We start from the raw sequence: 24,981 nt of genomic DNA, 5'->3' as shown, positions 1-24,981 counted from the left end.
CCTTTTCTGCGGACTGTAAATTCTTCGACGCCCGGGTTGCGATTCTGCATCCTCCTTGTTCTTTATAAAAGCGGCCAACTCTCCCCATAAGTTTGCAGGATAAGCAAGGCAGATGCACGCGAGGGATGTGTGCAGGGTGACACACACAAAACTTCTAGTTTAGGAAGTTTCTTCTCACTTTGCCCGTATACCTAGAGATCAAATTTCCAAGGTAGGACGACTATGGGCAAAAACTCGCTTCCAATCTTCCAGCGAAATTGTAGTTCTTCACGCGCCTATTTAATTTCTGCCGCACCCATATCAGGCAAAAAGTCTCTTTCGGCTTCCCAGGCTTGGGGGCTATGCAGGTCTGGGCGATACACATCAGAACTTGAAACATGTTTGGCTGCGAGTTGAGAAGGGAATCGGTTTCCGCGTTTGATGAAGAATCGTAAGATAATAAAACAGACCCGTCACATGTTTCTTCTTGCAGTTCTATATGGTGAATGAATTTGCATAGATTGTCTAAAAAGAGTGTACCCTCTTGAACATTTCTCAGCATGGATCTGGAGCATTTGCTTACGCTTTAAATGGAGTTTTTTCGGCTTAATACCCATTTGAAGACGATAGAAAAGGTAATCGATTGTCATAACTAAAAAATGTACTTATCCAAAATAACACAAACCAATTGTTGCCTTTAGGAATAATCGTATTACCATTTTGTCGGTCTTCTGAGTGATACCCAGAAGTAGCGTGTTTTGAAGCTTTTCGTTGGTCATGCAATGGAAGCTTTGATTATCACTAAACCTGGAAATATCCGCGGAGTTAAAGCCCATAGCGGGTTGCATCAAGCAGTCTTGCATCACACAAAAGCTGGCCCATACCTAATGTGCGCCCAGCAGTGGTCATGATGGCCGCACTTGTGTGCAGCTGTGCAAGCGGCCTAAACAAATGAGACAACAGTAAGGTATATGCCAATGGTCACCAGGCCGAGCACTGCGCACAGCTTGAAAAAGGTTATTAGGTTCCATCTCCTCAACGTAAGAAGCATTTCTGCTTTCCACACACGAAACTGCTGCTGCAACTTCTCCCCAGCACTTAGTGTGGTTTTGGTGTAGTTTGAGAGGGGCGCAAGCGAGGCAGCAGGCGAGTCATCGCCTTCAAAGAACTTCGACATGCGCTTGGACATAGGCGCCTGGCCGCGCTCCAAGAAAATGGCGGTGACCTGCTCCGAGGGCAAAACGGCATAGACGTACCTGCGCAGCTTGATGCTGGAGAAAAGCAAGAGAAGCCCTGAGCACACGGCAAGGGCCACGTAAACGACCACGTTGACGTATGGCCGGGGCAAGTAGCATATCTCCGTGTGGTAATTCAACGTATCGCCGCCCGCTGAAAATGAGAGCAACTGCACCGCGGGCCGCTTGATGCCCATGGCCATGCTGATGGACTTGACAGTGACTTCCCGCGTGGCGTCCAGGTGCTGCACGTCACAGTAGTCGTGGTCGTCGCCCGAGTAAATCAAGTCTGGCTGGATGAGGCCCAAAAGCTCGGCCAGCACTTCGGCCGTCAACTCCAGCTGGTACTGGTACCCCACGTTCTGCCACAACTCGCGGGACTCGCGAAGCGGGCCACACGAGAGCTGGGCCGAGTCTCTGTAAAAAGGCACGTGCGAAAGCAAGACTCTCGGGCGCTGTTTCGGCGGGAGCAGGCGCACGAAGTGGCGGACCTCCTCGCTGATGGCCGCGTTGGAGGACGAGTACGACACCGAGTCTAGCACGATCAAGTCGACGCCGTTGATGCTGTGCACCGCGTTGGCAGCGCCAAAGTGCGAGACAAAGCGCTCGCGCAGCGGGAGCTTCACGCCGTCGCCAAAGCCAATGTCGTGGTTTCCGGCCACGTTTGTGAACCAGCGGTCGCCGCGCGGGTACTCCGGCCAGCGGTTGAAAATGCGCTCGAAGCGGCGGAACTCGGCCTCGAAATACGCGTCCAGCGCCAGCCGGCCGTTGTCGAGATAGTCGCCCAAAAACACGATGTAGTCCGGCGCAAGATGCGTGACCAACGCCCTGTAGTTCTGCTTCAAGTACACGTCCACCGTGTGCTTCGAGAGGCCCAACAACACGCCGTTGCGCCCGGGATACGTGTGGTTATCTATGAGCTGCGGATCGGCCACCAAGAGCACGTTCGTTTGCGCCTCAGGCTCCACCAGATGCCATAGACACCGGCGTGCAAATAGCATGGGCACCACGTGCTCGTGGTATACAAAAAGGACTAGCCAAAGGGACGTCAAGAGCACCATGATCCCGGCCATGTTGCGGAACCGGGGTAGAAGCGGCATGGTCTATGGAATGCGGGCCGCGTGGGGGCAGGGCGGAATGTTTGTTCAAAATGGAGAGAGGGGAGGGGAGGCCTCGAAATGGTGGCGTCCTTCTGCTCTTGCGAGTGTTGTTTGTATGGCTCCTGTTTGGTGCCAACAGATGCACTGAGATGCTGAGAGGCCTGGGGCGAGATGTCTTGATTTGTGCGTGGGGCCACAGAAAAAAGACGCTCCAGGGCCGCGTTGATGGCACGCGCTCTGTATTGCCACGGCATTGTATTTTCATTTTTTGGTCACTGTGTGGTCTCATGGTGGACATTAAATAGCCGGGAAGCTTTGGAGGCATGCATCAAGTGGGCCGTGATTTCTGAGGAGGTGTATTGGCGAGGACGTACTCTAAGCGTGTTGGGCTGGAACGCTATCGTGTTTCGCTGGTGACTTTTTCGCAATCTGTCTCGCTGGTGCGGTGCTTGAGTACCATACTTCTTGAATGTGCTTGAGTACCATACTTCTTGAATTTGCTTGAGTACCAGACTTCTTGAGTATCGTGTTGCTATGGTATCGTAGTATCAGTGATGGAATTACTGTCCCACGCCCCTGTACTTATGTGTCATTTGCTACTGTTGTGGGAAGCCTAGAAGGTTTCGTCACTACGTTTATGGAAAACTGTGAAAATCGCACTACTGCCCTGAAATATTGCGCCGCCGCGCCAATATATTGTATGGCTACCGTGATATTCTGTCTCCAACATTGTGCCACTACATCTTATTCGGTTTTCGTACAACTTCGTTATGACTCACGCGCTATGTATCTTGGCCTTGTGATAAAGTTTTACAACATCCAGAGCCGCAATACGACATGTGTGGGTATCTGGCATGTTAGAGTATTCTAGCCTGGGTGTCACGGCAACACCCCTGCTCATAATTGGGGATTTGACCACTTTTTCCGACTCCCGATTTTTTTACCTCTTGAACTTTCAGCTTGTGTCAACGAGTGCTTGAAATGCTTAAGTAATCCAGTCTTTCTGGGTTTCGCCAGTGCATCATCCACTCTCAATTCTCACTCAAGACATTTTTTGAAATCGGTGGCCAAGGAAAGAGAACCCCAAAATCATCCGCGGCCCTTTATTTCCAGGCCTTATGGCATGTCGCCTCGAGGAAAGTAAACAGAGACAAAATACCGATCCATGTCGTTGGCATATGTGAAACTATAAACTCATGTTTGTCCATGACATCTGTCTGTTTTCTTAGAGCTCACTCGTATTATATATTGCGTAACTAGCGAGAGTTTTGTAAGCTCCCGCGGGTGGAATATCAGCCAAATCAAAAGTCGCAAGAGAAAAAGAGAAAAAGAAGTTCAAGACAACAAAATCTCCCTGTGCTCGAGATACCACTACAATTCCATCACCGTATCCCGAAGCGGTGTACGACGCGATGGTCAGCTTGCCATACTGTATACCTGCCAAAGCCTTCCTTCCGCGCATCGTGATAGACATGCGCTATACGACTCACAGAAATTTGTTGGATATAGCGTATTACACCGTACTCCTCTGAAAATGGAGAATGGTCTCTTAAATTGGGTGCTTCTTGCCCTTCTTGTGACGGCTCTCCTATATAGACAATTTTTGGTGTTTACACGTGACGTGCCTGACGAATATCTCAATGAGCAGAGTGTCATAGAATCTATCCGAAAGCCCAATGAGCTGGCGGTTCACAAGTCCACGAAACTCGACTATTCTCAGGGACTCCGCGTAGGTCTAGGCATTCGCTATTCCAGCTACAAATTGCGGAATGGCAATTTATATGATATCTGGGAACTCGCCATGGGGCACGCCAAGAAAGATCCCACGAAGTCGGTTTTTTTCGACCAGAAGCCGGTTCAAATTGCACGGTTGAATAGTCTGGCGTCTCAGGTCAGAAAACTATTGTCTGAATTGGCATCGGAGGAAGACATAGACGAAGTTTGTATACACAAGAATCTCGTGTTCTCAGATCCAGAAGCGTTTACTGTACTTTTGGCATGTTTTACTTCTCAAACAACAGTCCACATATACGATGAAAGCTGCTTAGATGACCAGAACGGGAATACTTTGGATGTCCAAAGAGAAGAGGGTGATCTTGTTATATACCGGGGCTCAAGACTAGTTCTGAATATGACACGAACCATCGACACAGACATTACTAACATGTCCTTTGTTAATGAGTACAGCTCCGAAAAAGATCGTGGTATCGCCTTGAAGGTGTCTTGCAGAGCCAATCACATGGCCATGACTAGCACGAACTTTGTTCAGACAAACTTGGTATCTGCAGTGGCAAGTTGCATTAAACACTTCCCGCCCCAGCACCACATATCATCCGATGATCGTATGGCAGTATTGAACAACACAGCTTCAATGGAGGGCCTTGTGAATGGCTTGGTGAAAGTGCTAGTGTCTTTTGTTACAGGGGCAGAGCTTCATCTCGCTTCTAGTCTCGACACATGTGTTGCCCTGAAACCCACAATTATTCTGGCACCCACTGACGTGGTGAGCACCATGTATAAGAAACCTGCGGGTCTTGACCGGCTTTTGAAACCCCACAGGCTTTATTCCTTGGCGTGCAATAGATTCAGTGGTCTTATACAGAACAAGCCGCATCCTGACTTGCGATTGGTGATCGCCCATCGCTCAATTGGCTCCACTTCAGTATCGCCTGACTGGAGACAAATAAGTGCGTCCCTCGCTGCGCATGTTGTTGAAGAGTCCGGGTATTTCCATGCAGCTGGCCCTATATTAGTGAGTGACTTCTTCGACTTCCGTTCGTTTTCTCGAGAGCTTTCAGCCCAGACACGCACACACGGAGCCGTGGCTCAGTCCAATGAATTGAAGCTCGTGAATTTTGACGGGGTTTCTGGAAAAATTGCCGCTCGCGGATACAATTTCGGCAAGGCAAAAACAGTCATGGATAAGGTGGGAGAGACCATAGTCACTCCCGACGAGGATGGATTTTACCAACTCCCAGTCCAGGGGCGCTGGGGCCTGGATGGATGCATGTATGTGATGAGGGTTTAGCACCTCGTCCGAGCCGAAAAGCTGAACTTACTGGCACGCCTTGCCCTTGTCATTTTCTCGAAGAAGGATCTTTGCACTTCAAGAATGCGTTCTGAGGCTTACGCCAGCCCAGTTTGCCAATCGCTTGAAGAAATCTACAATTTCCCATAAGAAAACAACTCTGCTGAAAATGGTTCCAAAAGCAGCGCGTTTTGGCAGCAGCTCATATTCCAGGGTCGGCGTCTGCAGTTTCGGTTTCATCACCTTGCACCCCTATGGATTTCTTTCCAACATCCTCTCCTTCGCCTGACTGCACATTGAGGTGACCAGCTGTATTATGCGGCTGCGCTTCATGTTCCACTTCAGCATCAGGAGTTTGGCCGCCTGTTGTGTCCGTGTGTTGTGGTGACTCGATTCCAGTTGGGGCTATATTTGTATCTTCGGGTTCGTCGCGCGGGGCATCATCCAGCTTAACATCGGATGTTGCACCGTCATAGAACGTTGCCCATAGCCTGCTGGCATCCTGGAAGCCATTTCCGACTTGTATAGAGTCTTTCAATGAGCGGTTCAAGATATCTAGATTGTAGACAACAGAGTCCATGGCAGCAGTGATCTCCTGCACAAGCTGATCTCGCTGGCTCTCAAACGACGGGGCCAAGGCACTGGCGTCTTGTTCCGGACGGCTCATATTAAATCAAAGTCACTAAAGTTTGTGAGGCAAATTGACGATGGTTTTACGGATCCCTTGAACTACGTCGTATACCTAGCAACGACGCGTTGCAAACATACACCTGTACACCTCGCATCGATGCCGGGTGCTACTTAAGTTGGAATTTTTTTCTCCACCTTTGGGTCTTTTTTCTTTACTCAATTTTCGGGCAATTACATTGAGCGTCCGTGTAGGACCCCGGTCCACCACAGCGGATGCACTCAGAAGCCCGAGAGATCAACTGCAGCGAATATTCTGTTGTAGCTCTTACCGGTAGAGCTTTGACCCTACGATCGCTCCAACATACCAACAGCAATAACACCAATGTTAATTTGCTGTGAGAGGTGAACGTGTAAAAACAGTAGTGTAGGCGCCATACATATAGAGTAGATCCCGGAGTTCTGATTAGAAGTTCTTTTGAAGGACGACTAGATTTCGGGTCGTGACTACGTATACGGATCTGCTCAAAGCTTGCCAAAACCAAGGGCCCGATGAAAGGTGAACCTCGTTCAAGGTAGAGTATGTACGGAGAGCTTTTGCCAGCGAGAGCAAGTATCATTACCTCTATCTTCATTGATAGTACACATTATATTACATACAAGGCTGATCTCAAACCCACGAAGTTTGAGGCTGGCCTTTCACATTATGTTTTCCAAGCAGGCATGTGGGACCTGCTTGTGTTCCTTTCCCAATTATGTTTCCCTCGTGATTTTCCTTCCTGTTCTGAAGGTCGAAGTCCCGTTGACTCCATTTGCCAATTCATGCTTTGCACACTCGTCGCTATATCTTCTTTCCCAAACACAACGAGACAGAGCAAGGAGCAGACTTTCTGGAGGCGGGCCCCTTCAAGCTGCAGCGACGTACGTAATCCTTTTTCTCGTCAAATTTCGAGAAGGAGCAAGGGCTTTTCCCCGGCGCATTTTGGCTGGTGTTCAGACCGGCGGAGGTCATGGAAGAGGCCGAGGAAGCTGTTTTCTTCTTGAAGAAGAGAGTCATTTTAAGTCAGGCTGGAACTTTCGGTGTCAGCAAAACGAAATGGGGTTTGATTATTGAATAGTTTGAGAGCCTCTCGAAATCCGGAGCTTGCGATTGTCTTGGTCCTTCACCAAATGTGTCTTACCTGCTGGTGAGAGCTAAAGACCCATAATTAACTTGGTGGCGACAGGCAGAGTAAAACACAAAAAATAACAGCTGATGGGCCGACAGATATTGTTTAGCCGACTTAAAAAGAAAAAGGGTGGGTTCACGGATGGGAGTTAGCTTTAGGCTAATGAAAATATTTTTTTTTTTTTTTGGTTCTTCACACAATCCCGTTCGCAGCTCCACTGAGGGACAATGCTTCGTATGATAATTCACTACTTGTGAGCGGCTCAAGGAACAATAATATGATGCGGGCTGAATTTGGATATGCCAGATCAGTGGCAATTGCTGTTTTGGGTCCCGGGAAGTTCAGATATTGTGCCTGAATTTATACTGAAAAAAAAAAGGAAAGTGACTCTAAGCTACTCAGGAGAAGCTCTCACCATATATATTGGAGGGGGGTGAATTATGACGACATGAGAGTTTCCGTTTCTAGCTGACACCAATGGAGTAAGAAACAATACACCAGTCGCATGGCCTTGGGGCAGGAAAATCCCTCATTGGCCTGCGTGGGGATGCTGCGCGAAGCATTTTTTTTGAGGCATTTTCTGTTTTGCTGTTTTGGGCTGTTTCTGCCTGCGGGCACTGGGGGTCCTCGCACTTTCCGCCTCTTAGGGCCTATGCGGCTCCACAAATTATCGGGGCGTTCAGGCGGACGTGGAATTGGCCCGACCTGACATATGTTTTGCAACAAGCGAGTTGTTAAAGTATCAGTAATATAAATTGCAGACACAAAATCCCTGCGGCAATGGCTGATTTGAATCCGACTTAATTGACGGTGACTTGATACATTCTTCAAAGCTCGAACCCCTTGAAGAGGAGTAACACTCGTGACCCAACCAAAAAGTGAGACCAGGGCAAAACATGTGAACTCAAAAACCAGCGTCAGCAATGCGAGCCCGTAATCCGTAATATATGCCCTTACATCTTTCGGAACATGTTTTGGCTCAGGGCTTTTTACTTGCACTGTCTCTGGCTCTTCGAAGAACACATTATACGATGTAGCCACGAAATGTCTAATTTCTAGCAACTCTTTGATTGGCTGGGGAACGAAAGCGTGGTGCCTTCCCATGGCGTCACGTGACCAGACATGTGTCGGGTACTTTCCACCATGCCGCAGGAGGTAATAATAGGGCCTTTGGATGGCGCAGGGAATAACGTCACGCCTGAATTGCCACTAGTTGAAGGGGCTCCGAGATATGTCTCGGCGTTTTGCGTAAAAAGTAAATAACCAGTTGTTGTTTCTGTTGGGCATGTGCGCCTCCTCGCTCACCTGGAGTTGACAAGAATAGACAATAGAATCAAAAATATTCTTATAGCAGAAAGCGGATCGTGGGCCCCCTGGTCATTCCCAACTGAAAAAGGATCCACGGAATCTCCTGATTTCTTGTTAGAAGAGGAAGCTGCGGCGGTTTGGCTGACCTGGTGCATCTAGGATTTTGGAAATTGCGACGAAGGTTATTTCCGTCTTGCGACCGGGTCTTCAGTTTTAAGGATGAACCTCACAGCCAGTCGGAATAAAAAGAAGTCTCAATCACTTCCCCGTATTGTTAATCAATTACGAAACTTAGCTCGTCCAGTTTTTGCTTGTCAGTGCTGCATGATCAGAGTTCAGTTCCACTTTCCGGATCATTTGTTGTTTCATGTAATTTGGCATTCTTGTGAGAAATCAGGAGAACACTGCAGTCTTGAAGACACCATGAAGTATATATCCGCTCCTAAAGAAAACAGCTCTAATTATTGCTCCTCTTTCTGCGCTTTTGCGTATTAGTTCCTCTGATTAAAAGGTGTGCGGTCAAGCCACCACTATACACTGTGAATTTTATCAAACAACTGTCCACGTAAGCGATCACAGCCACCGAACTTGAATGTCTCCTGCTACATTCTTGCAAACATCTCGCAAAATGGGCAACTAAAATTCTTTTCAAATATCGGCTTATCGCCCCAGGTCCACCGTTCCTGTACCTTAGCTGATCAATCTTAGAACTACGGGCTCTTTTCCATCTGTAATGTCGGAAAGAAAGGCAATCAATAAGTACTATCCGCCGGACTGGGATCCGTCGAAGGTTCCAAAGAAAAAGAAAAACACAAACCCCAATGCAGAGAAGGTGCGCCTTATGGTGCCTTTCTCTATGAAATGCTTGCAGTGCCTGGAGTACATCTCATCAAGACGCAAATTCAATGCCCGCAAGGAAATCACCAACGAGAAGTACATGGGGATTAAAATCATAAAATTTCATATCAAATGCCCGCGATGTAACTTCTCGCTACTGTTTCAAACAGACCCGAAGTCTGCCGGGTTCATCCCAGTGGCTGGGTGCACGCGAAACTACGAGTCCTTATCTACTACTGAAGCCATAAAACCTCTTGAAACCGAGGACGAGATTTTGGAACGGCTCGAGCGGCAGGAGAAAGAAGATCAGCAGTTTCAGGAACAGCAACAGAAGCGAAAGAATAATCCGTTCTGGCTGCGCCAGACACTGGACTCATCGAAGGACATCATGTCAAACCTCGAAGACAAGTTGATCGAACAGAAACGCGAGCAAGAGGTCCATGATCATCTTCTATATCTACAAGCAAAGGCCAACAAACTTCAACAATCTGGCGGTGAAGACTATCTTGTTAATCATGCACAACAGAAGCTTCGGGTAGATTCGAAACGTGATAGAGAAGACGATGACTTGGCGGCTCAGGTTGATCAGAAGGTTAATGAGACGCCGCACAAGAACACAGAGATTGAGCTGAAAGTTATTCCAACTGTGCCTGGGAGCTTCACAGTACGAAAAGCCAAAATCCGGAAGCTAAATGCTGTTGACTCTGGAGCAACGCGAACGTCTGCTGATACAGAACTTAAGAGCTCACTGGTTTCGAAATCGAAGGAGTCACTGCCTCAAAGTAGAGAAGTCGGATCTATTTTTGGAAACTATGACTCCTCTGAAGAAGAGTAGTGGGATTTTTGCTCTTTTGAAAAAATAACTCTAATGCACTATGCCACATTTGACCAAGATGGTGTTTATCAGACGAGGACTTCTCCACTGACAAACGAGTGGTCCTCAAGAACTTCTCGACGTCTTGATTTAGCCAGGATTCAATCCTTCACTCACCCACTTACAATGCCTTCAACTTTGAATTGGCTGACAAGCTTTCATGACGCCAAGCGGCGTATATCCCGTATGCAGCGCTTCATTTCAATCAATCGTCGAGTAGCCATGGCAAGTGTCTCTACAGAAAGTATGAGCTGGCACTAATTTGATAGCGATGCTAAATTGTTCAATAGTAAAAGAGCTTTGGGCTTACTTTGGCCAGCGTATGCGTGATCACTCTAATTTTGCTGGGTTGATCATGGCCAACATTGGTGCAATAGGGGAGATCCGAAACGTAGAAACTGTCTGTATGTTGTCTTCATAAGAGTGTATCCTGACGAGTTGTTCATATATAGATATCTTGACAAGCCCAAACAATGTCATTTTGCGCGATTCCAACCCAACGTCATCTTCCTTCAATGTTTGATACACTCATGTGTATACGAAGTTGTTGAGTGTGACGACTTCATTTTCTGGTGCTGGCACTGACTGGTGATATTTCTCCTTTATATCCTGTAGGCGATCAATGAGTGGGCCAACCATTTTGGAATCAATGTCCTTGCGACACAAAAGAGCGCCACGAACATATTCGACAGAACAATCGTAGTATGTCTCGAGAATCTCATGTTCCCATATTTCAGGGACCTCCTCGAAAACGTTCTCACATGTGGCCAACGTGGTCAAAAATTCAAGAGAGCTTAAGCTTTTCACCAAGTACAACACATCTTTCCGTGAGAACAAATGGTCTAGTCCTTCAAAGAGGACACTGATGTCTCTGTTAACAGCCTCGGCAAACGATTTGTGCTTCTTAACGGCGGTTGGATCGATCTTTTTTCCGTCGCCATTTAAAATATTTTGGTATCCGATTCGGAGATATGCAGTCATCAAAGAGTCCAAGGTGACTGTGAAAGTGATATTGTACATCTCGTAGGTTGCGTATCCCCTCATCTCGAGCATGTATTCTTCGATAGTTTTCACGATCTTTTGTGCCATATCTAGCTCGCCCGAGTTTTGCGCCCGTTCGCTGTCGTACCATTTGCTGGTAAAAACAGTGGACAAGGCTGGTGTTAAATCATTGATGATAACGTCAACTAACGCACGAATCACCATACCGTTCAAATCGCTGCTTGGAAGATCAGTGTTCTCAAATGCTTCCTTGATTCGCGCCTGGTATGTCAGATGAACTTTAGACAAATATTTGGGCAAAAACTTGTCTTCGAGTCTTTCGTGGTTGATCTCATAAGTGTTACCAAGCGCCGTGAGGTATTCTACTAACCCTGGTTTGGAAATTTCTGCGAGCTCGTCAGAAGTCATATTCTCAACATCATACGTGGGTTCAGGTTTGGAGGGCAGAATTCTCAAGAGGCGCCTGGCCCGGGAACCTTTTATCAAACAATGATCGTTATTGTACACAGACATGTACTTTGAGATTTCCTCCTCAATGAGTTGCATGTATGCTTCGACCCGCTTGATATAACAAACAGACCAATTCTCAATCACACATGCTAGCACTTTGCCGTATCCTGAGTCAGCAGCAACGTCAGCCTGTTCTTTGAGCATGCTTAAAGTGGTCTTGAAATCAGGAAGCACATAGACATCGGTCATGACCTCATAGAATATAGGGTGGTCGAATTCGTCGATATCCTCGATTGTCTGAGAGAGTGAATAAGAATCTGGGGGCTCTTCACGGTTTGTGAATACAGCAGTCTCTTGTTCAATAAGCACCTCGTTCCATTCGGTCATCTTAGTAACAATCACCTTCGAATAGTCGTCCAATACCGTTTCTTTTAGTTCGTCACCCAAAATCGACTTTAACTTGATTTTTTTCATTTTCTCGGGGCCCCACAAAGACACGATGAATGAGTTGTAATGCGAGTCATACATGAGGATTTGCATCAAATCCTCAGCTGGTGGGCTTGAGTGGATGATATCCATGGTAAATTTGTGTAAGATGTTATAGTAAGCTGTGAAAATGAACTCTGAGATCTGCCAGTCATCCGGAAAGAGTTGCGTTAGAGTACGGTCGGCAAAAATCAACTCGTCCTCGAGCCACCCGAGATTGTCATATACCATCATTGAGTCCTGCTGGAAATGGTCCAAGCATTTATTGAAGGTATCGGCCAAGCTCTCTTCCAACTTATCATAAAAGAACTTTTTATAATTCCGCGGGTGTGCTCTGTATTTTGAGTAGTTTGCTGTCTTCTTAGCCTCAGCCCCTACGGTCTTCAAATTGGTGTTGAGCACCAGTTTCAGATCCTCGATGGTCTCGTAGTGTATGATTCGCACAATTCGGGTGACCATTTCCAAGTTGCCTTCTTTGACAGCCTCGGTGATGCTGATTACAATCTCCTTGAGCAAGTCGTCAAAATTCCGAACCATCTTCCGGACCGGTGCCACGATCCTGCGGATGATAGACTGCGTATCGTCCGATAGCGCTTGTGTTTCCACTTCTAGATACTCCAGGAAGTTGCGTGCCTGAGTAACGTTGAAGTGAATGCGGTAGATATTATCAAGCGGGTACTCGATGCTCTCGCTGACCGCAGCAAACTCCGTCTCGATCATACTGTTGATATGCTCTATATACTGCCTGAAGTTGGCAATATCTGTGTAGAGATTCTGCACCTGCATCATGGTTTGATAGACACTGCTGGCGCTTTTCAACGTGTCATATTCACGTACGTTCATCACGGTCTCTTCGTGAATTGTGTTGATCCTGTCGACATTCGCCTTGATGTTTCCAAGCTTGGTAGCCGACGTTTTAAGCTTTTCAAGGTTCGATGAAACAGACTCGATTTGTTCCTGCGTCGTATGGTATAGCTTCACATCTATTGAAGTCTTTTCTTTGACGAATTGCAGGCGAAGCCCCTCGATTTTCAGGAGATCGTCCTCAACTTTGATCAAACTAGAAATCCGTGAAAGTGCGGCCTCGTTCATCGTACAGTCAGTGTAATCTGATTTCCTGATGATATTTAGCAGAAGGGAAACACTGCTTACAATCGCTAAGCTGAGAAGTGAAAAGTGAAGTCTGCTGACTTTGCAAGATGTTGTCTGTTCTCGATATCCAACCTCTCCTCCACAAAACGCTACTATACAGACTGCGATAGAGTTCATGTGCGACACGTGACCTGACTGGACACTCCAAGCATCTTTTGCAGCAAGAAAATATACATTTTCAAAGCTTTCGTGTTTTTTTTATTTCTTTGCATACTTCTTCCCCGGAACCCCCAGCTGATTTATCTATGAGATTCTTGCTAACTTCAATCGTAATTGTTCGCCATAGAGCGTTCGCAGCCATGCTACTCGTTGCCTGAGACCCGACATGCAAACTCTCCGACGCAGTACCTGTTTGAATCTTTCCTATCCTGCTCAGATCCCCTCTGTTCCGACCTTCTTTTACTCTCCTCGTTTCGCAGGTTTTCAGCGGTCATTGCCTCCTGTCCTCTTGTTCTGATTGAAGCGTCTTCCACTGTGATGGTGGCCCGTGCCCTGGCCAGCTTGATGTGACTGTGGGCCACTCCTTGAAACGAAGCGCCCCCGTTCATTGGGACAGGGCTTCCCATATACCCCGGCATCATAAATCCACCCGGAGAAAAAAGCAGGGGGTCCATTCCAGGTGGCGCATACATGACTTGTAGTTGACCGGGCGGAACTCCACCCTGGAATTGTGAGTACATCATCGATGGGTGGAACTGTTGTTGGAATTGTCCGCCCATTGGCTGTTGCATATGAGGTGATACTGGAAATTTCCCTCCATTACCAGCAGATCCCATATACCCAGCGGCCATCATAGGTGGTACGCCTGTAGGAACAGCCATGACTGGGCTTGTCATGAAAGGCGCGTGCGGCACAGGCGATACTGGGAGCACTTTACCGGAGCTTTGTTTCACAACTATCTTGTCATATCTTTCGTCGACAGTTGAGTCCCATGTAGGTGGTGTCTTATACGCCTTCTCGAGAATAAGGGCCGTTGACTTGCCCTCATGTTCTTTGACAGCGGCGGCAAACATGTTGAACGAGTTCTTGAAGAGCTTTGCTTTCTCTTTTTGAGATTGGGCGGTGGGGATTTTGTCCACACCACCAAAGAAATCAGCAGGTGAGACCTGGTAATGTCTCCTGCCAGTGGATCCCGACGACGAAGAATTGCTGTATGGCCTCTGACCATGAGTTCTTGGGGAAGAGTTGTCCGACTTATTTGGACTGGCTTTGGGTGGCACAGGTGTCATTTGAGGGGGTCTCGATGGCGTGAACGCAGCAGCCCTTGGGTTCAACTTGAACTTTGTTCCCACTTTTTTAGCACCCAGGGCACCCGACAAAGCAGCGGACCCTGACGATACAGGGCTGTTTGCGGAGCCCCAAGCTTTTGATGGAGCACCGGACGATACCAGATCAGCCTTGGCCCCGTTTTTGTCATCCATCTGCCTTTTCAAAATCTCGTCCTGTTTGAGCTTGTCCTTTGCTAAAATAGGCAAGAGATCGTTAGGAATCTTGTGCGGAATTTTGAAGTTGGCAGAAAACTCACGAAGCGCATTGAACTCGCTTTGGGCGTTCAATCTGAAGGCCTCACCCTGAGGCTCGGACCCTTGTGCGTTTGGAGCGATGGGCGACGATTCTTTGCCGCTTTTGGCGTCAGCCTTTCCAACAGGGGAAGCTTTTCGAGCTGCGGAGCTTGAGACAATAGCCGGGTCATTGTGATACTGAGCAGCCCTCTGTCTAGGCGTGGTATACTTACCCTCGCCAGTAGCCATAGGCACCAGCTCATTCGAAATGCTGGCGTTGCGGAGCGCAGCCATCAACTCACTACCACGATTATCCACAGTGCTATCTTGAATGACACCTGAGTACTTATCTTCTTCATCCAAACCGCTGTCATCTACCAATACACCTCTCTCTTCCAAGACATGTTGGTCCGATGAAGCCAGGCCCTCAATTTCTTTGGCCAACCTCTCGGCGTGGCGCAAGCGGTCCTGATAGTCCTTTGCCTCTGTGTTGATCTTAGTCGTGTACAAGTGTTCATCGTAGGAGGACTCGACACCAAAACGCTCTTCGTTGACTTTGAACTGGTCCCAAGCGCCACCCGAATCGGTCTCTAGCGACAATTCCGGAGTGATTTCGTCTGGGACCCAACGCTGAAGCTCGCGCTCCTTGAATTTGAAGCCCGAGGAAATATCACGGTCAGTTTTGAAGCCCAGGGAAGAGACCGCTGGGGGCTCATGCAGAACCGTGGTTTCGGTCGTGGTACCTGTTTGCGCAAAAGCGATTGGTTCTGGGGTCTTCTCGTTGATCTCCACGGTCTCGGGATGTGAAGGACCAGTGATTTCGATGTCTATCAAGTCCTTGGACTCAATCACCAATTTTGTTGGCAACTTCTGGTCGACGTTTGTCGTTTCATTGATCAACAGCTTAGACAAGAGCGACGGCTTCAACAACACGACAGAGAGCGCCTCCTCACCAGTGGCCCCGATGTTGAGCGACAGCAATACGCCCTTGTACTTGGCGCCGGAACTCACGGTGGCAACTGCCGTTTTTCCTACAGCGGTTGCGAGCAAGTCGATCAACCGATCTTGGGAGTCCGTTCCTGCAGCAGGGTTCCCGTTTGCGTACTTCACCGAATTCTTGCGATGTCCCGAGAACCCCTGGGGATAGTTCTGGTGGGTGCCCATACCCGAGAAGCTATTTTGCTTCCCACCACGCGAGGTTTGGCTTTTCATTATTGCAGCAGCTGTCAATAATGATAAAGAGTCGTTTTCTTAAAAAGCCAGGGAGCAGATTTCCTGCGCCGTTGGTGTGGTTCTCGATGTTCAGTTGCAGCAAGAAGCGATTGACCACGTCACTCGGCTATTTGGGGTACTCGGATTGATACTTAGAGCAACCGAGTAGTTCAACCTTGACTGCCTGTGAACAGAAAATGAAACCGAGTATATGGGAAAAAAGAGCAGACTGTGCCTGTGCCACGTTTATATTCGGCGAGTCGGTTTTTCCTATGTTGTGCCTGGTCAAAGCAAATCCACCACGGAAGCTGGGATTACCACAGGAAAAAAGCAGAAAAGCAAACAGACGAAACTGAAACCCAAGGAACACACCCAAACAAAAGGTGTATGTACTGCGGGATCCTTTGCACAAAGATGGCCTGGTGAGGTTTCGGTGTCGGTTTATATTTATATATGTGCCGTGTGGGTTCTCCATTGATCTTCCCTTGTTCGGCCGCGAACATGCACATGTGCAGTACCTACTAAGCTAGACGCCCAATCCGACTGTCGTCTCTGGAGATGGTAGGCTGAGTGCATCAGACCGTGAAGAAACAAGCACATCTTATTTTGACAAGAAGCGCTGAGTCCAGGTATGTATAATCATGAGATGACAAGAAGCCGCAGACACATGGAATTGATTTGACGACGTTCCCAGCTGCGCCTCCGCTGGTCTGTATGTAGTATAGGCTATTGTCTTGTGTATGCAACAAATTGTCACAGACAATGTGAATCGGTGTGCTGATGCGCCAAACGGGACAGACGACAGTGCGGTTCGGGTATGCGGCAGCTGTAGCACCCAGTTGTTGTCGCTTGGCAGCATACGGGTGAGCTTGCAAATGACTAGGAACCTGCCCCAAAAAGGCACCGGTGTCGCAGCGCTCATATTTGCATGAGCAATCATTTACATCGTGCACCAATTTGCAGGAGATAAGAGCGACTTTTCTATGTTGCAAACTTAACCGTCCAGTTCATGCACTTCGAGCCCATAATGTCTGGGCGGGAACAAACTTCGAAAGCTCGGAACAAGTTCTCCAAGGCGAAATTTGCGGTCGCGGCATACAATCACACCAAATCTATTGGGGCCACGACACTTGCGCTTGCGCAAAGCGATGGGCCGGAAAACAGCTTTTGGCACGCGAAACGAGCCAGAATAGAAGCTTCTGGCGGTGACGAGAAACGCGCAGGAAAACGCATGTTTTCTCGCCGCCAACGTGTTCTCGCTGGACTTTGCGAACTGTCGCCCAAGCAACGGTCATTGCACCAAGCAGGGGACCTGCTCCTGCAATGGGCAGGGCTCATGTACAGATGGCGTATCAGGACATCGACAGGGATCGAGAAGGCGCTATCCGGCAGCTGGCATACCAATCCACCCGTGCCCAGTCCGGCGGGAACCCATCCGTGACCGCTTCTAGCACAAGAAGTTGTGGAGGCCCAAACCAACCTCGACGTCGTCGATCACCGTGCTCCAGTATGTCAACACGAACTCACGCACGAAGTCCAAGTCCTGGGCGGAGTAGGGGTCCAACTCCATGTCCACCATGTCCTGCGGCGTGAGCTCCAAAGTGACTCTTTCGGAGGCCAAGTCTGCCGCAGGCCCGCCCGTGGTTTCCTCGATGATCTCCTCGATGATGTAAAACCACTTCTTCGTGAGCTTGTGGAAATGCCCCACGATGGACGTGAGCTGGAGCAACTCGTCCCGTGAGCTCGGGGCGCCGTCGGGCACGGTGTCTGCGTCCAAGTTGATCTTGCCCGCCTCGCGCTCCGTGGTGCCCGCGCTGGCAAACCACGCAAACGCCAGCCATATGTACTCGCGCCACGACATGGGCAACGTGGCGTTGGCGAGCCACCACGTGGGCTCGCGGCGGAGCTTGTCGTCCTTGGAGTCGGCGAACGAGCCGAAGCGGAGTGCACTGAAGACCGAGCTGGACGTGCGGATGGATGACTGGTCGTCCCCCGTAGACAGCTGCGTGCCGTCGCTGGTCTGCGGCAAGCTCCTGTAGACCTTCAAGAACATACCGTAGTCGTTGTGCGTGGCGCGGATCGGGCGCGCGAGGGCCTCGCTGGCGTGGACCAGGCACGTGTCGAGGCTCGAGGACGGCATCATCACCGCCACATCGTACATGCGGGTCTGGTACTTGAGGATCTCGTCGCTGGTGCAGGCAATGAACCCGGGGTGGTGGGCGAGCAAGCCGGAGCCCATGTCCTGGAGCCCCACGGTGTAGAGGGGCCGGGAGCAGCGGGCCGCCGGGCTGTCGCCGGGGCCGCGGGCCGGCAGATCGAGCCGCACGGTCTTGGGAATCACGCTGATGAGCGCGAGCACGTACGCCAACGCGGCGCACGCGGCAGGCCCGCGCGGCGAGGGCTCCCGCACGAGCTCGGCCGAGCCCTGCGACGAGTGGTTGAAGATGAGGATGTTCTTGCGGAGCAACGCCGCCTTGAACAACGGGAACAAGAGCGGGCCCACGGTGGAGAGCGTGGCGGGGAGCTTGCGGAGCGGGTGGTCCAGCTGGCAGTCTGCGAACGGGCGCGGCACGTCGAGCAGCCAGTCGCGGCCCGAGAGCCTGCGGTGCGCCCGCTGGACGGCGGCCAAGTCGCCCGTTCTCACGAACTCGCCGAGCGCTTGGTCGAGCGCGCCCAAGTGCTCCCAGCCCACGGCGGAGAACTCGTGCGGTGTCCAGTACTGGCCCTCCAAGGGCTCCACTAGGATGCCGAGGGAGTACATTTTCACGAGCCGCCGGTCCAGCCCGCCGGCGGGGTTGAGGTTGGCCTGGCGGAAACGGGCGCAGCCGTAGAAGAGCTTGCCGCGCGCCTCGTGGGCCAAATACATGCTGGTGGCCTCGTACTCGTGGACGCCCGAGGGGAGCACTTTGCACTCGAGGCCCGCGAAGTCGTGCGCGGCGGGGTCGCTGGCCCACTCCATCTTGTATCCCTGTTTCGGGTCGAAGTGGGCGAGAAACATGTAAGCGATGCGCGGCGGCGCCACGTGCACGGCGGTCTCGGAGGACGACAGCGACATGGGGTTTGCAGGCTTGGTCTAGGGTATGGCGCGTGTGACTGTCGTGCTGCTTGCGGGTTTTGTGGTGTGTTTTGTGGTGTGTTTTGTGGTGAGGTTCGTGGTGAGGTTCGTGGTGAGGTTCGTGGTGCGGGTTTGGTGGTGCGGGTTTGGTGGAATGTCGTGTTTTGACGGGGAAGGTGCGGTGTTTAGTAGAAGGCGCGGGCCGAACTGACGCTGGTGTCCTGGCCCAGTCGCGCGCGTCTGGCCCTAGGCCCTGGGCTGGCGGGGGACTGGCACGGCACGAACTTGGCAGGGTGGGGATGCATGGATATTTGGGGAGGCGGGGTTGTGGATGCACGGTGTTTCTTGAGTGGAGGGAACTAAGCAGAGGGAAACTAAACAGAGGGGATCTAAACAGAGGGGATCTAAACAGAGGGGATCTAAACAGAGGAAAATTCAAACGGCCGGGAACCCGAATTCATGGCCATATGAGGGATACAAATGCTGGGTGCACGGTGATTCGGGCCGGTCAGAATTGTTGGTTGTATGGGTAGACAGAAGTTTCGCAGTGCATGGTGACTCCAGTATTCTTATTCCGCAGTCATTTTTCATTTCCATCTATTTTCTTTGCATCTCTCCAGCTCTCCGTCTCTCCGTCTCTCCGTCTCTTCCTCTCTCCGTCTCTCCATCTCGCTTTTCTTGTGATTATTCTATCTTCCAATTTTCTTGCCCTTTTCTTGCCCTTTTCTTGCCCTTTCCGTTGCCAATTTCCGTAGCCAATTTCGCGGCCAATTTCGCGGCCAGTCTCCATGCCAATTTACATTTCCATTCTTTTTATTTTCGTAGTGGGACGTGTGAAAAGGCCCGACGGCCGTTGGGCAGAAAAACGCCAGCCCAGCGGGGAGCACCCGTTCCAAAAGTCTTCCGGGGCTTCTTTCTGGCTTGGTATATGTAAATAATGTTGATTTAAGGATTATTCGACTAATTTATTTTAAAAAAGGATAAAAAGACGTTTAGAATAATTTTTTTTAAAAAAGGATAAAAAGACGTAAGGTCAATCTGGAACATGAAAATGTGAAGGAAAAGCAGCGCACCCATGGACCTGCCAGGGCCGCGCCCACTCCACAAGAGACAAGACAATATATATGCTTCCAGGGTCTTCCTAGTATCCTAGATCTCGTTCTTGGTTTTGCTTGCCTAATTTGGTATTGTTTCCAGTTTCTTTAGGGTACTATTTTGGGCTCCATGTTTCGGGCCACTCCCTTTTGAGTCATGTGATGGTTTTGGTGATCTCTTTTGTAGTTGTTCTTCCAGTCCCACCCTCCAGCCATCTCTCCAGCCAATATTAACTTACAAATCACATGTATGGCGACATCAAGTGAAACTAAACCACATTAATATTAGAAGCTGATATTAAATATATTCAGGTAAGCTAAACCCACCCCTCCAGCCATCTCTCCAGTCAATACTATATAATTCAATAATCACATGTATGGCGACATCAAGTGAAACTAAACTAAATTAATATTAGAAGCTGATATGTATACAGTTAAGTTAAACCCAAACAAGGGTGTACAACATACCCGTGTTGACTTGTCAGAAGATGAATTTCATGAAACTGAAATTCCAAAAAAGAAATGTTGGCCACCCCTCCAGCCATCTCTTCCAGTGGTCGTCTACATCGATAACTCCCTTGACGGCCTTCTCCCAATCCTCTTCAAATTTCTTTGGTGTACTTCCAATATTCGTACTGGTTTCCGTCTGTTTTTCGGTGTTCCTCGGTGGCTCCAGCCTTCTATTTGGACCGAGCCTCCAGTGGCAGACTCGCGGCCCCGCAGGCCCCGGAATCTCGCTTGCTATCGCGGCCACGCGCTACTTGGCCCAATCGACAATCTCCAGTCACTCCCGAAACCCCCTCCGCCTAGAATGAAGAAGCATTTTTTGCGGCAAAAAGCAAACCTCCCACGCAGCTATTCAACGCCTCGTCATTTTCTACTCGCCGCTTTTCTGGCCTAGTTCCGAAATCCAGCGGTCCAAATTAGCCTGGGTCCCCGCGCAGGGCCCGCGGCCCCAGGCCCGCGTTTTATCGGGGCCTCCCAGGCCCAGCCTGCCCATAATACCCTTGCTCTCAGACATGGATCCTCGGGTTCGCCAGCTCTTCAAGCAGCTCGTGTACATGGCCAAAGAGTACCCTGCCGAGTCTGGGGGCTATTCCAGGCTCGTGGGGCAGGCCAAACGGGCGTTTCGGGGCACTGAAATCGGCCATGCCGACGATATGCACCGTGCCCTCAGCAAAGGCGAGTACATCGTCAAAGGTACGTACGAAGAACCCACCCCCGGCGGCGCAGATCGCAACCCGGGCCCATAAAATGTACTAACCGCAGAGTTGGAGGCCCTCTATTTCCTCAAAAGATATCGTCATCTCAAACGTGCGTACTACAAGTAGGCCCTCTGAATGGGCAATCGAACCGACCGTCTCCAAGTAAATACACCAATACAGCAACCCGGAGGACAAGATTCAACCAAGTAGCATTCAACACACCTCCATCTAAACAATCGTTTATTAGTATACAGCCTCACGGGGGCATGAGGGAATGGCGGCGCATACAAAACTACCCCTGGCACACACGCTGCTCCACCAAAAAGGGCCGGCGCCTGTGGGCCCAAGTTCTCCTAGGCTCTGATACGCAAAATGAAGTTGACCACGACGGCCACCAAGAGGAAAACACACAACATCGTGGGGCCGAAGCGGTCGTCGTATGGTCCAGACCCTCTCAAACGAATGGCCTTTGCCCTCCAGTGGTAGGTGATCAACGCGTACACCATGGTCAACATGGCAATGAAAGTGAAGAGCCCAGCACTGATCCTGCCGACCTGGTCACCGAAGTTCAAGAGACCCACGCCCAAGGAACCCAAGATCACGGTGAAATTGAGCCACGACAAGAAGGTTCGTTCGTTGGCGAAAAACACCTTGGGCTCGATTCTGGCAGGCAATGCAATTCTTTTGTTGGCGGACATTTGCGGTGGGATGAATATGGGGAGGGGAAGAAAATCCGGGATGGAAGACTCTGCACTTAATAGACCCGTCTTTGGTACCTCCAGATTATGGATAGACTGTGTGCAGGCGTGCACTTATATCGCACGTGGGTGTAATAAAGCTAGCCGGCCGATGCTACTCTGTCGGTATCTTCAGGGCCGGCTTTGGTTTTCAGATTGGCAAAATTGACTCATATCCATGGGTCCACATGTGACTGCTTGACGATTTTCTTCCGAAATCGGCCTTTGGCCAAGAATCGCTTGGCGGACCATCGTGGTTAATTAAAGGTATGCGAACTCGCACCCAAGTTGAGAAGTATTGTCTTGAAAGAAGGGCTACTTTCAGACAGGCTCAGGGGAATGAAATGTCTAGCAAGAAATGAAACTTTAACACTGAAAGGTGAACACTTATTGCGTCCAAGAGTCGCTGCTTCCTATGTGCGGAATATCCAGTTGAAGGTCGAATGATTCCGGGGCGTCGGGGAACGGTCCTACCATCGACCAGATATACAATTTGAAACGTGTATTGTACATGGCCTTTTTCGAGCAGGCTCTGCTTGAACCCGCTGAGGCTTCTATGCAACCACTCACCAAATGTTGTACCTGCTTCTGCTGGCAGATCACACTCTGCCTTCACGAGGAACACGGCCTTCTTCACGTGACCCAATGCACCCGCATGCAGTCGTAGAATATCACTGGTAATCTGGAGAACTCGCTTAATTAACTTGTCTTCCAGGAGACAAGGCGGAATTAACAGCGCTTCGCCCACTATGTGCCATTGTACAAGACCATTCACTAATTGAAGGGAGGAAAAATCGTCAGCATCAGGACACCAATTTGTGAAAACGTCTACACCAGTCTCTGCGACAGTTTATGCATATAAATGACACCTCGTGTCTTTGACAAGGGAAACCACGGCAAGTATGTGACTATGAACTACAGGCTGGTGCCCCAGCATGCCCTTTGTGTTCAGGGACATGGCTTGGTTATTCGTAAAGCCGTTTCGTATTAAATATAAAATCATCCGGGTGTCATCGAACCCGTCTGCAAGCAACGAGCCGTTCATAGCTGCACTCACAGGACTAGTCGTGGAGATCCCGCCAGATTCGTAGCTTACCTTATCTGACCCATGGCAATCTGATAGGCTTGGCAGTAATGTAAGAGTTCTTGCTGTTGGCTGTACCAGCAAATGCATTGTAGAACGCAATGAACGCGGTGATGACTCCAAAAACACCGCCGGCTCTAGTGACACCGACCTTGCCTGTGAACTCACCGGCAGCAAGAAGCACGAAGGTCATAGTCAAGAACGAGAACAAAGAGCAGAACATCACTGTGGATTTCAACGTGCACAAAGTCAACATGAACGTGAAGATGGCCCATCCAACTAGGAAGAAGCCTATCGCATCGGCAAGCATGCCCTCGTGGTCCTCGTATGCAGAAGCAATGCCAAACGCCTCAATGTTGATGGCTGCAAAAGAAAGCCAAAAGCCTCCGTACGAGGTCAAAGCACACATGGCAAAGGTGTTTCCAACGAAACCTTCCCAGATTCCGGCACAGAATTGAGCAAAGCCACCGTAGAAACATGCTAATCCGACAACGACATTCGAGACCTTGATACCCATGGCCTGGGCATTGATCATCGACAACACAAAGGTGGTCAAAGCGAAACCACACAATCCAAGGGGAGAAGGATTACCGAACTCCCGGGTTGGGAATGGAGCGTATCCAGGATTCAAAGAACCACCGAACGCCTCCATCAACTCGTGCTTGTGATAGGTGTGCTTACCGATTGTCACGTATTGGTCGGCGGTACCCGAGGTCGAGATTTTCATCACGCCTGGGTCGGACTGAACTTCCTTGTGAGAGTCACCAGAGATTGAAGACATGGTTAATACTTAAAGTTTTTTTTTTTTCTTTTTTGTTCAAGTGATGAGATATGCAGACGGCTGTGAATTCCAGAAGAATTGTGCGGTCTAGCGAGAGTTGTTATATCCGTGAAAGAAAAAAAAGTGAGGCGTGATGAGTGCACGGCTGTTGTAAATAAATCAAAGTGAGGCAATGTTTAACGTCCTGCGAAAAAAGCCACTATGTTTTATCTGTAGACCAATCTGGAATTGCGCTATGCCAGGGCGCAGCGAGACGGCCGTTTTAAAGGCATTATTTTGTGGGGCTGGTATCGGCTATGGCATTCTTGGCCTGTTGTGCATATAGGCCATCCGTTGTACCGCCGCGTCGCGGACTACGAAGCGAGCCACTTGCCAGCCGCCGGGCCACCTCGGACCCGGAGACAAAAGATGGCCCGACTTGCCGAAACCGTCCTCAACGCTTTCTTTCATTTTTTTTATTCTTTTTTTGATTCTGCGTCTTTGTTGTATTCTGCTATTGGGTATTCTCAAGAACAGAGATACACATCACCAGAAGAGACGCTGTTCTTTTGTTCAACGTGGGTGTTGACATTTTTGGTCTTACTAATGCAGTGGTCAGAATTTTACGCGCCGGCCCGCGAATGCCCGGCACGGCCCCACAACCAAATTTTTTTGCGGGTCTTCGCCATCGTTTTTTTTGAGGGGCCGATGAGGGTCCCCACAAACTGCCAACGTTCGCGCCCCAAAACTGCAAAATCCGCGAAGTCCGCAGAACTCCGGCCGAGTCCCGAAGAACCTCAACCGCGAAGGGTTATCAACTGCCCCGAACAACATTAGTATCAATCATTCCGCCATTCCAGGTAGAAATGCAGCGGGGTCTGAAATCTTTTTGTTTGAGCTAATTTATGTGTCCCGCCATTCATGGGGATTCCTGGCGTTGCTATTAAACTCCGGAATTGTCAGTAATTGTTCACACCTCCACTTCGAAATTTAGGACTATTTTGAGGATTCGTATCGTACGACTGCACCGTTATCCTCGTTTTTTTTTCGTGGCAAACACTTCCCCACATTTTAGCCATCATAGA

The 24,981-nt window shown here is 49.6% G+C and overlaps 10 protein-coding genes across 10 annotated transcripts; 3 read left to right on the top strand and 7 right to left on the bottom strand.

The window, feature by feature from the left end:
• Positions 1-922: 922 nt before the first annotated feature.
• METBIDRAFT_45514 (uncharacterized protein) lies at positions 923-2,314 on the bottom strand (the record flags this gene model as incomplete). Its single annotated transcript, XM_018857926.1, has 2 exons — positions 923-1,183; positions 1,223-2,314. 2 exons carry the CDS (start codon positions 2,312-2,314, stop codon positions 923-925), a joined length of 1,353 nt encoding a protein of 450 aa, XP_018710293.1.
• A 1,534-nt stretch (positions 2,315-3,848) lies between these two features.
• Positions 3,849-5,342, top strand: METBIDRAFT_44454 (uncharacterized protein; the record flags this gene model as incomplete). The annotated part of the gene is made up of 1 exon (XM_018857794.1): positions 3,849-5,342. The coding sequence occupies one exon, from the start codon at positions 3,849-3,851 to the stop codon at positions 5,340-5,342; it is 1,494 nt and encodes a 497-aa protein (XP_018710292.1).
• Positions 5,343-5,766: 424 nt separating this feature from the next.
• On the bottom strand, positions 5,767-5,967 carry DAD1 (Dad1p; the record flags this gene model as incomplete). Its single annotated transcript, XM_018854962.1, has 1 exon — positions 5,767-5,967. A coding segment is annotated over one exon (201 nt), but the record flags the coding sequence as incomplete, so codon positions are not given.
• A 3,212-nt stretch (positions 5,968-9,179) lies between these two features.
• On the top strand, positions 9,180-9,842 carry METBIDRAFT_15881 (mRNA splicing protein; the record flags this gene model as incomplete). Its single annotated transcript, XM_018854620.1, has 1 exon — positions 9,180-9,842. A coding segment is annotated over one exon (663 nt), but the record flags the coding sequence as incomplete, so codon positions are not given.
• Positions 9,843-10,685: 843 nt separating this feature from the next.
• SEC6 (SNARE-binding exocyst subunit) lies at positions 10,686-13,187 on the bottom strand (the record flags this gene model as incomplete). The annotated part of the gene is made up of 1 exon (XM_018857815.1): positions 10,686-13,187. One exon carries the CDS (start codon positions 13,185-13,187, stop codon positions 10,686-10,688), a length of 2,502 nt encoding a protein of 833 aa, XP_018710289.1.
• A 277-nt stretch (positions 13,188-13,464) lies between these two features.
• Positions 13,465-14,693, bottom strand: METBIDRAFT_32837 (uncharacterized protein; the record flags this gene model as incomplete). Its single annotated transcript, XM_018856139.1, has 1 exon — positions 13,465-14,693. A coding segment is annotated over exon 1 (998 nt), but the record flags the coding sequence as incomplete, so codon positions are not given.
• Positions 14,694-17,408: 2,715 nt separating this feature from the next.
• On the bottom strand, positions 17,409-19,016 carry METBIDRAFT_44619 (uncharacterized protein; the record flags this gene model as incomplete). The annotated part of the gene is made up of 2 exons (XM_018857816.1): positions 17,409-17,876; positions 17,919-19,016. The coding sequence occupies 2 exons, from the start codon at positions 19,014-19,016 to the stop codon at positions 17,409-17,411; spliced, it is 1,566 nt and encodes a 521-aa protein (XP_018710287.1).
• Positions 19,017-20,897: 1,881 nt separating this feature from the next.
• METBIDRAFT_32833 (uncharacterized protein) lies at positions 20,898-21,457 on the top strand. Its single transcript, XM_018856138.1, has one exon. It carries the CDS (start codon positions 21,130-21,132, stop codon positions 21,361-21,363), a length of 234 nt encoding a protein of 77 aa, XP_018710286.1. The 5' UTR covers positions 20,898-21,129; the 3' UTR covers positions 21,364-21,457.
• Positions 21,458-21,668: 211 nt separating this feature from the next.
• METBIDRAFT_79130 (uncharacterized protein) lies at positions 21,669-22,013 on the bottom strand (the record flags this gene model as incomplete). The annotated part of the gene is made up of 1 exon (XM_018859007.1): positions 21,669-22,013. One exon carries the CDS (start codon positions 22,011-22,013, stop codon positions 21,669-21,671), a length of 345 nt encoding a protein of 114 aa, XP_018710285.1.
• Positions 22,014-23,149: 1,136 nt separating this feature from the next.
• Positions 23,150-23,917, bottom strand: ATO7 (Ato7p; the record flags this gene model as incomplete). Its single annotated transcript, XM_018859006.1, has 1 exon — positions 23,150-23,917. One exon carries the CDS (start codon positions 23,915-23,917, stop codon positions 23,150-23,152), a length of 768 nt encoding a protein of 255 aa, XP_018710284.1.
• Positions 23,918-24,981: the final 1,064 nt, after the last annotated feature.

The sequence above is a fragment of the Metschnikowia bicuspidata genome (assembly GCF_001664035.1).
Source record: "Metschnikowia bicuspidata var. bicuspidata NRRL YB-4993 chromosome Unknown METBIscaffold_5, whole genome shotgun sequence".
In the NCBI taxonomy this organism is placed as follows: Eukaryota; Fungi; Ascomycota; class Pichiomycetes; order Serinales; family Metschnikowiaceae; genus Metschnikowia; species Metschnikowia bicuspidata.
This window is presented reverse-complemented; position numbering and strand designations above follow the sequence as displayed.

Coding starts and splice junctions, on each gene's coding strand:
- METBIDRAFT_32833 (XM_018856138.1), top strand. CDS start 21,130: ATGGATCCTCGGGTTCGCCAGCTCTTCAAGCAGCTCGTGTACATGGCC.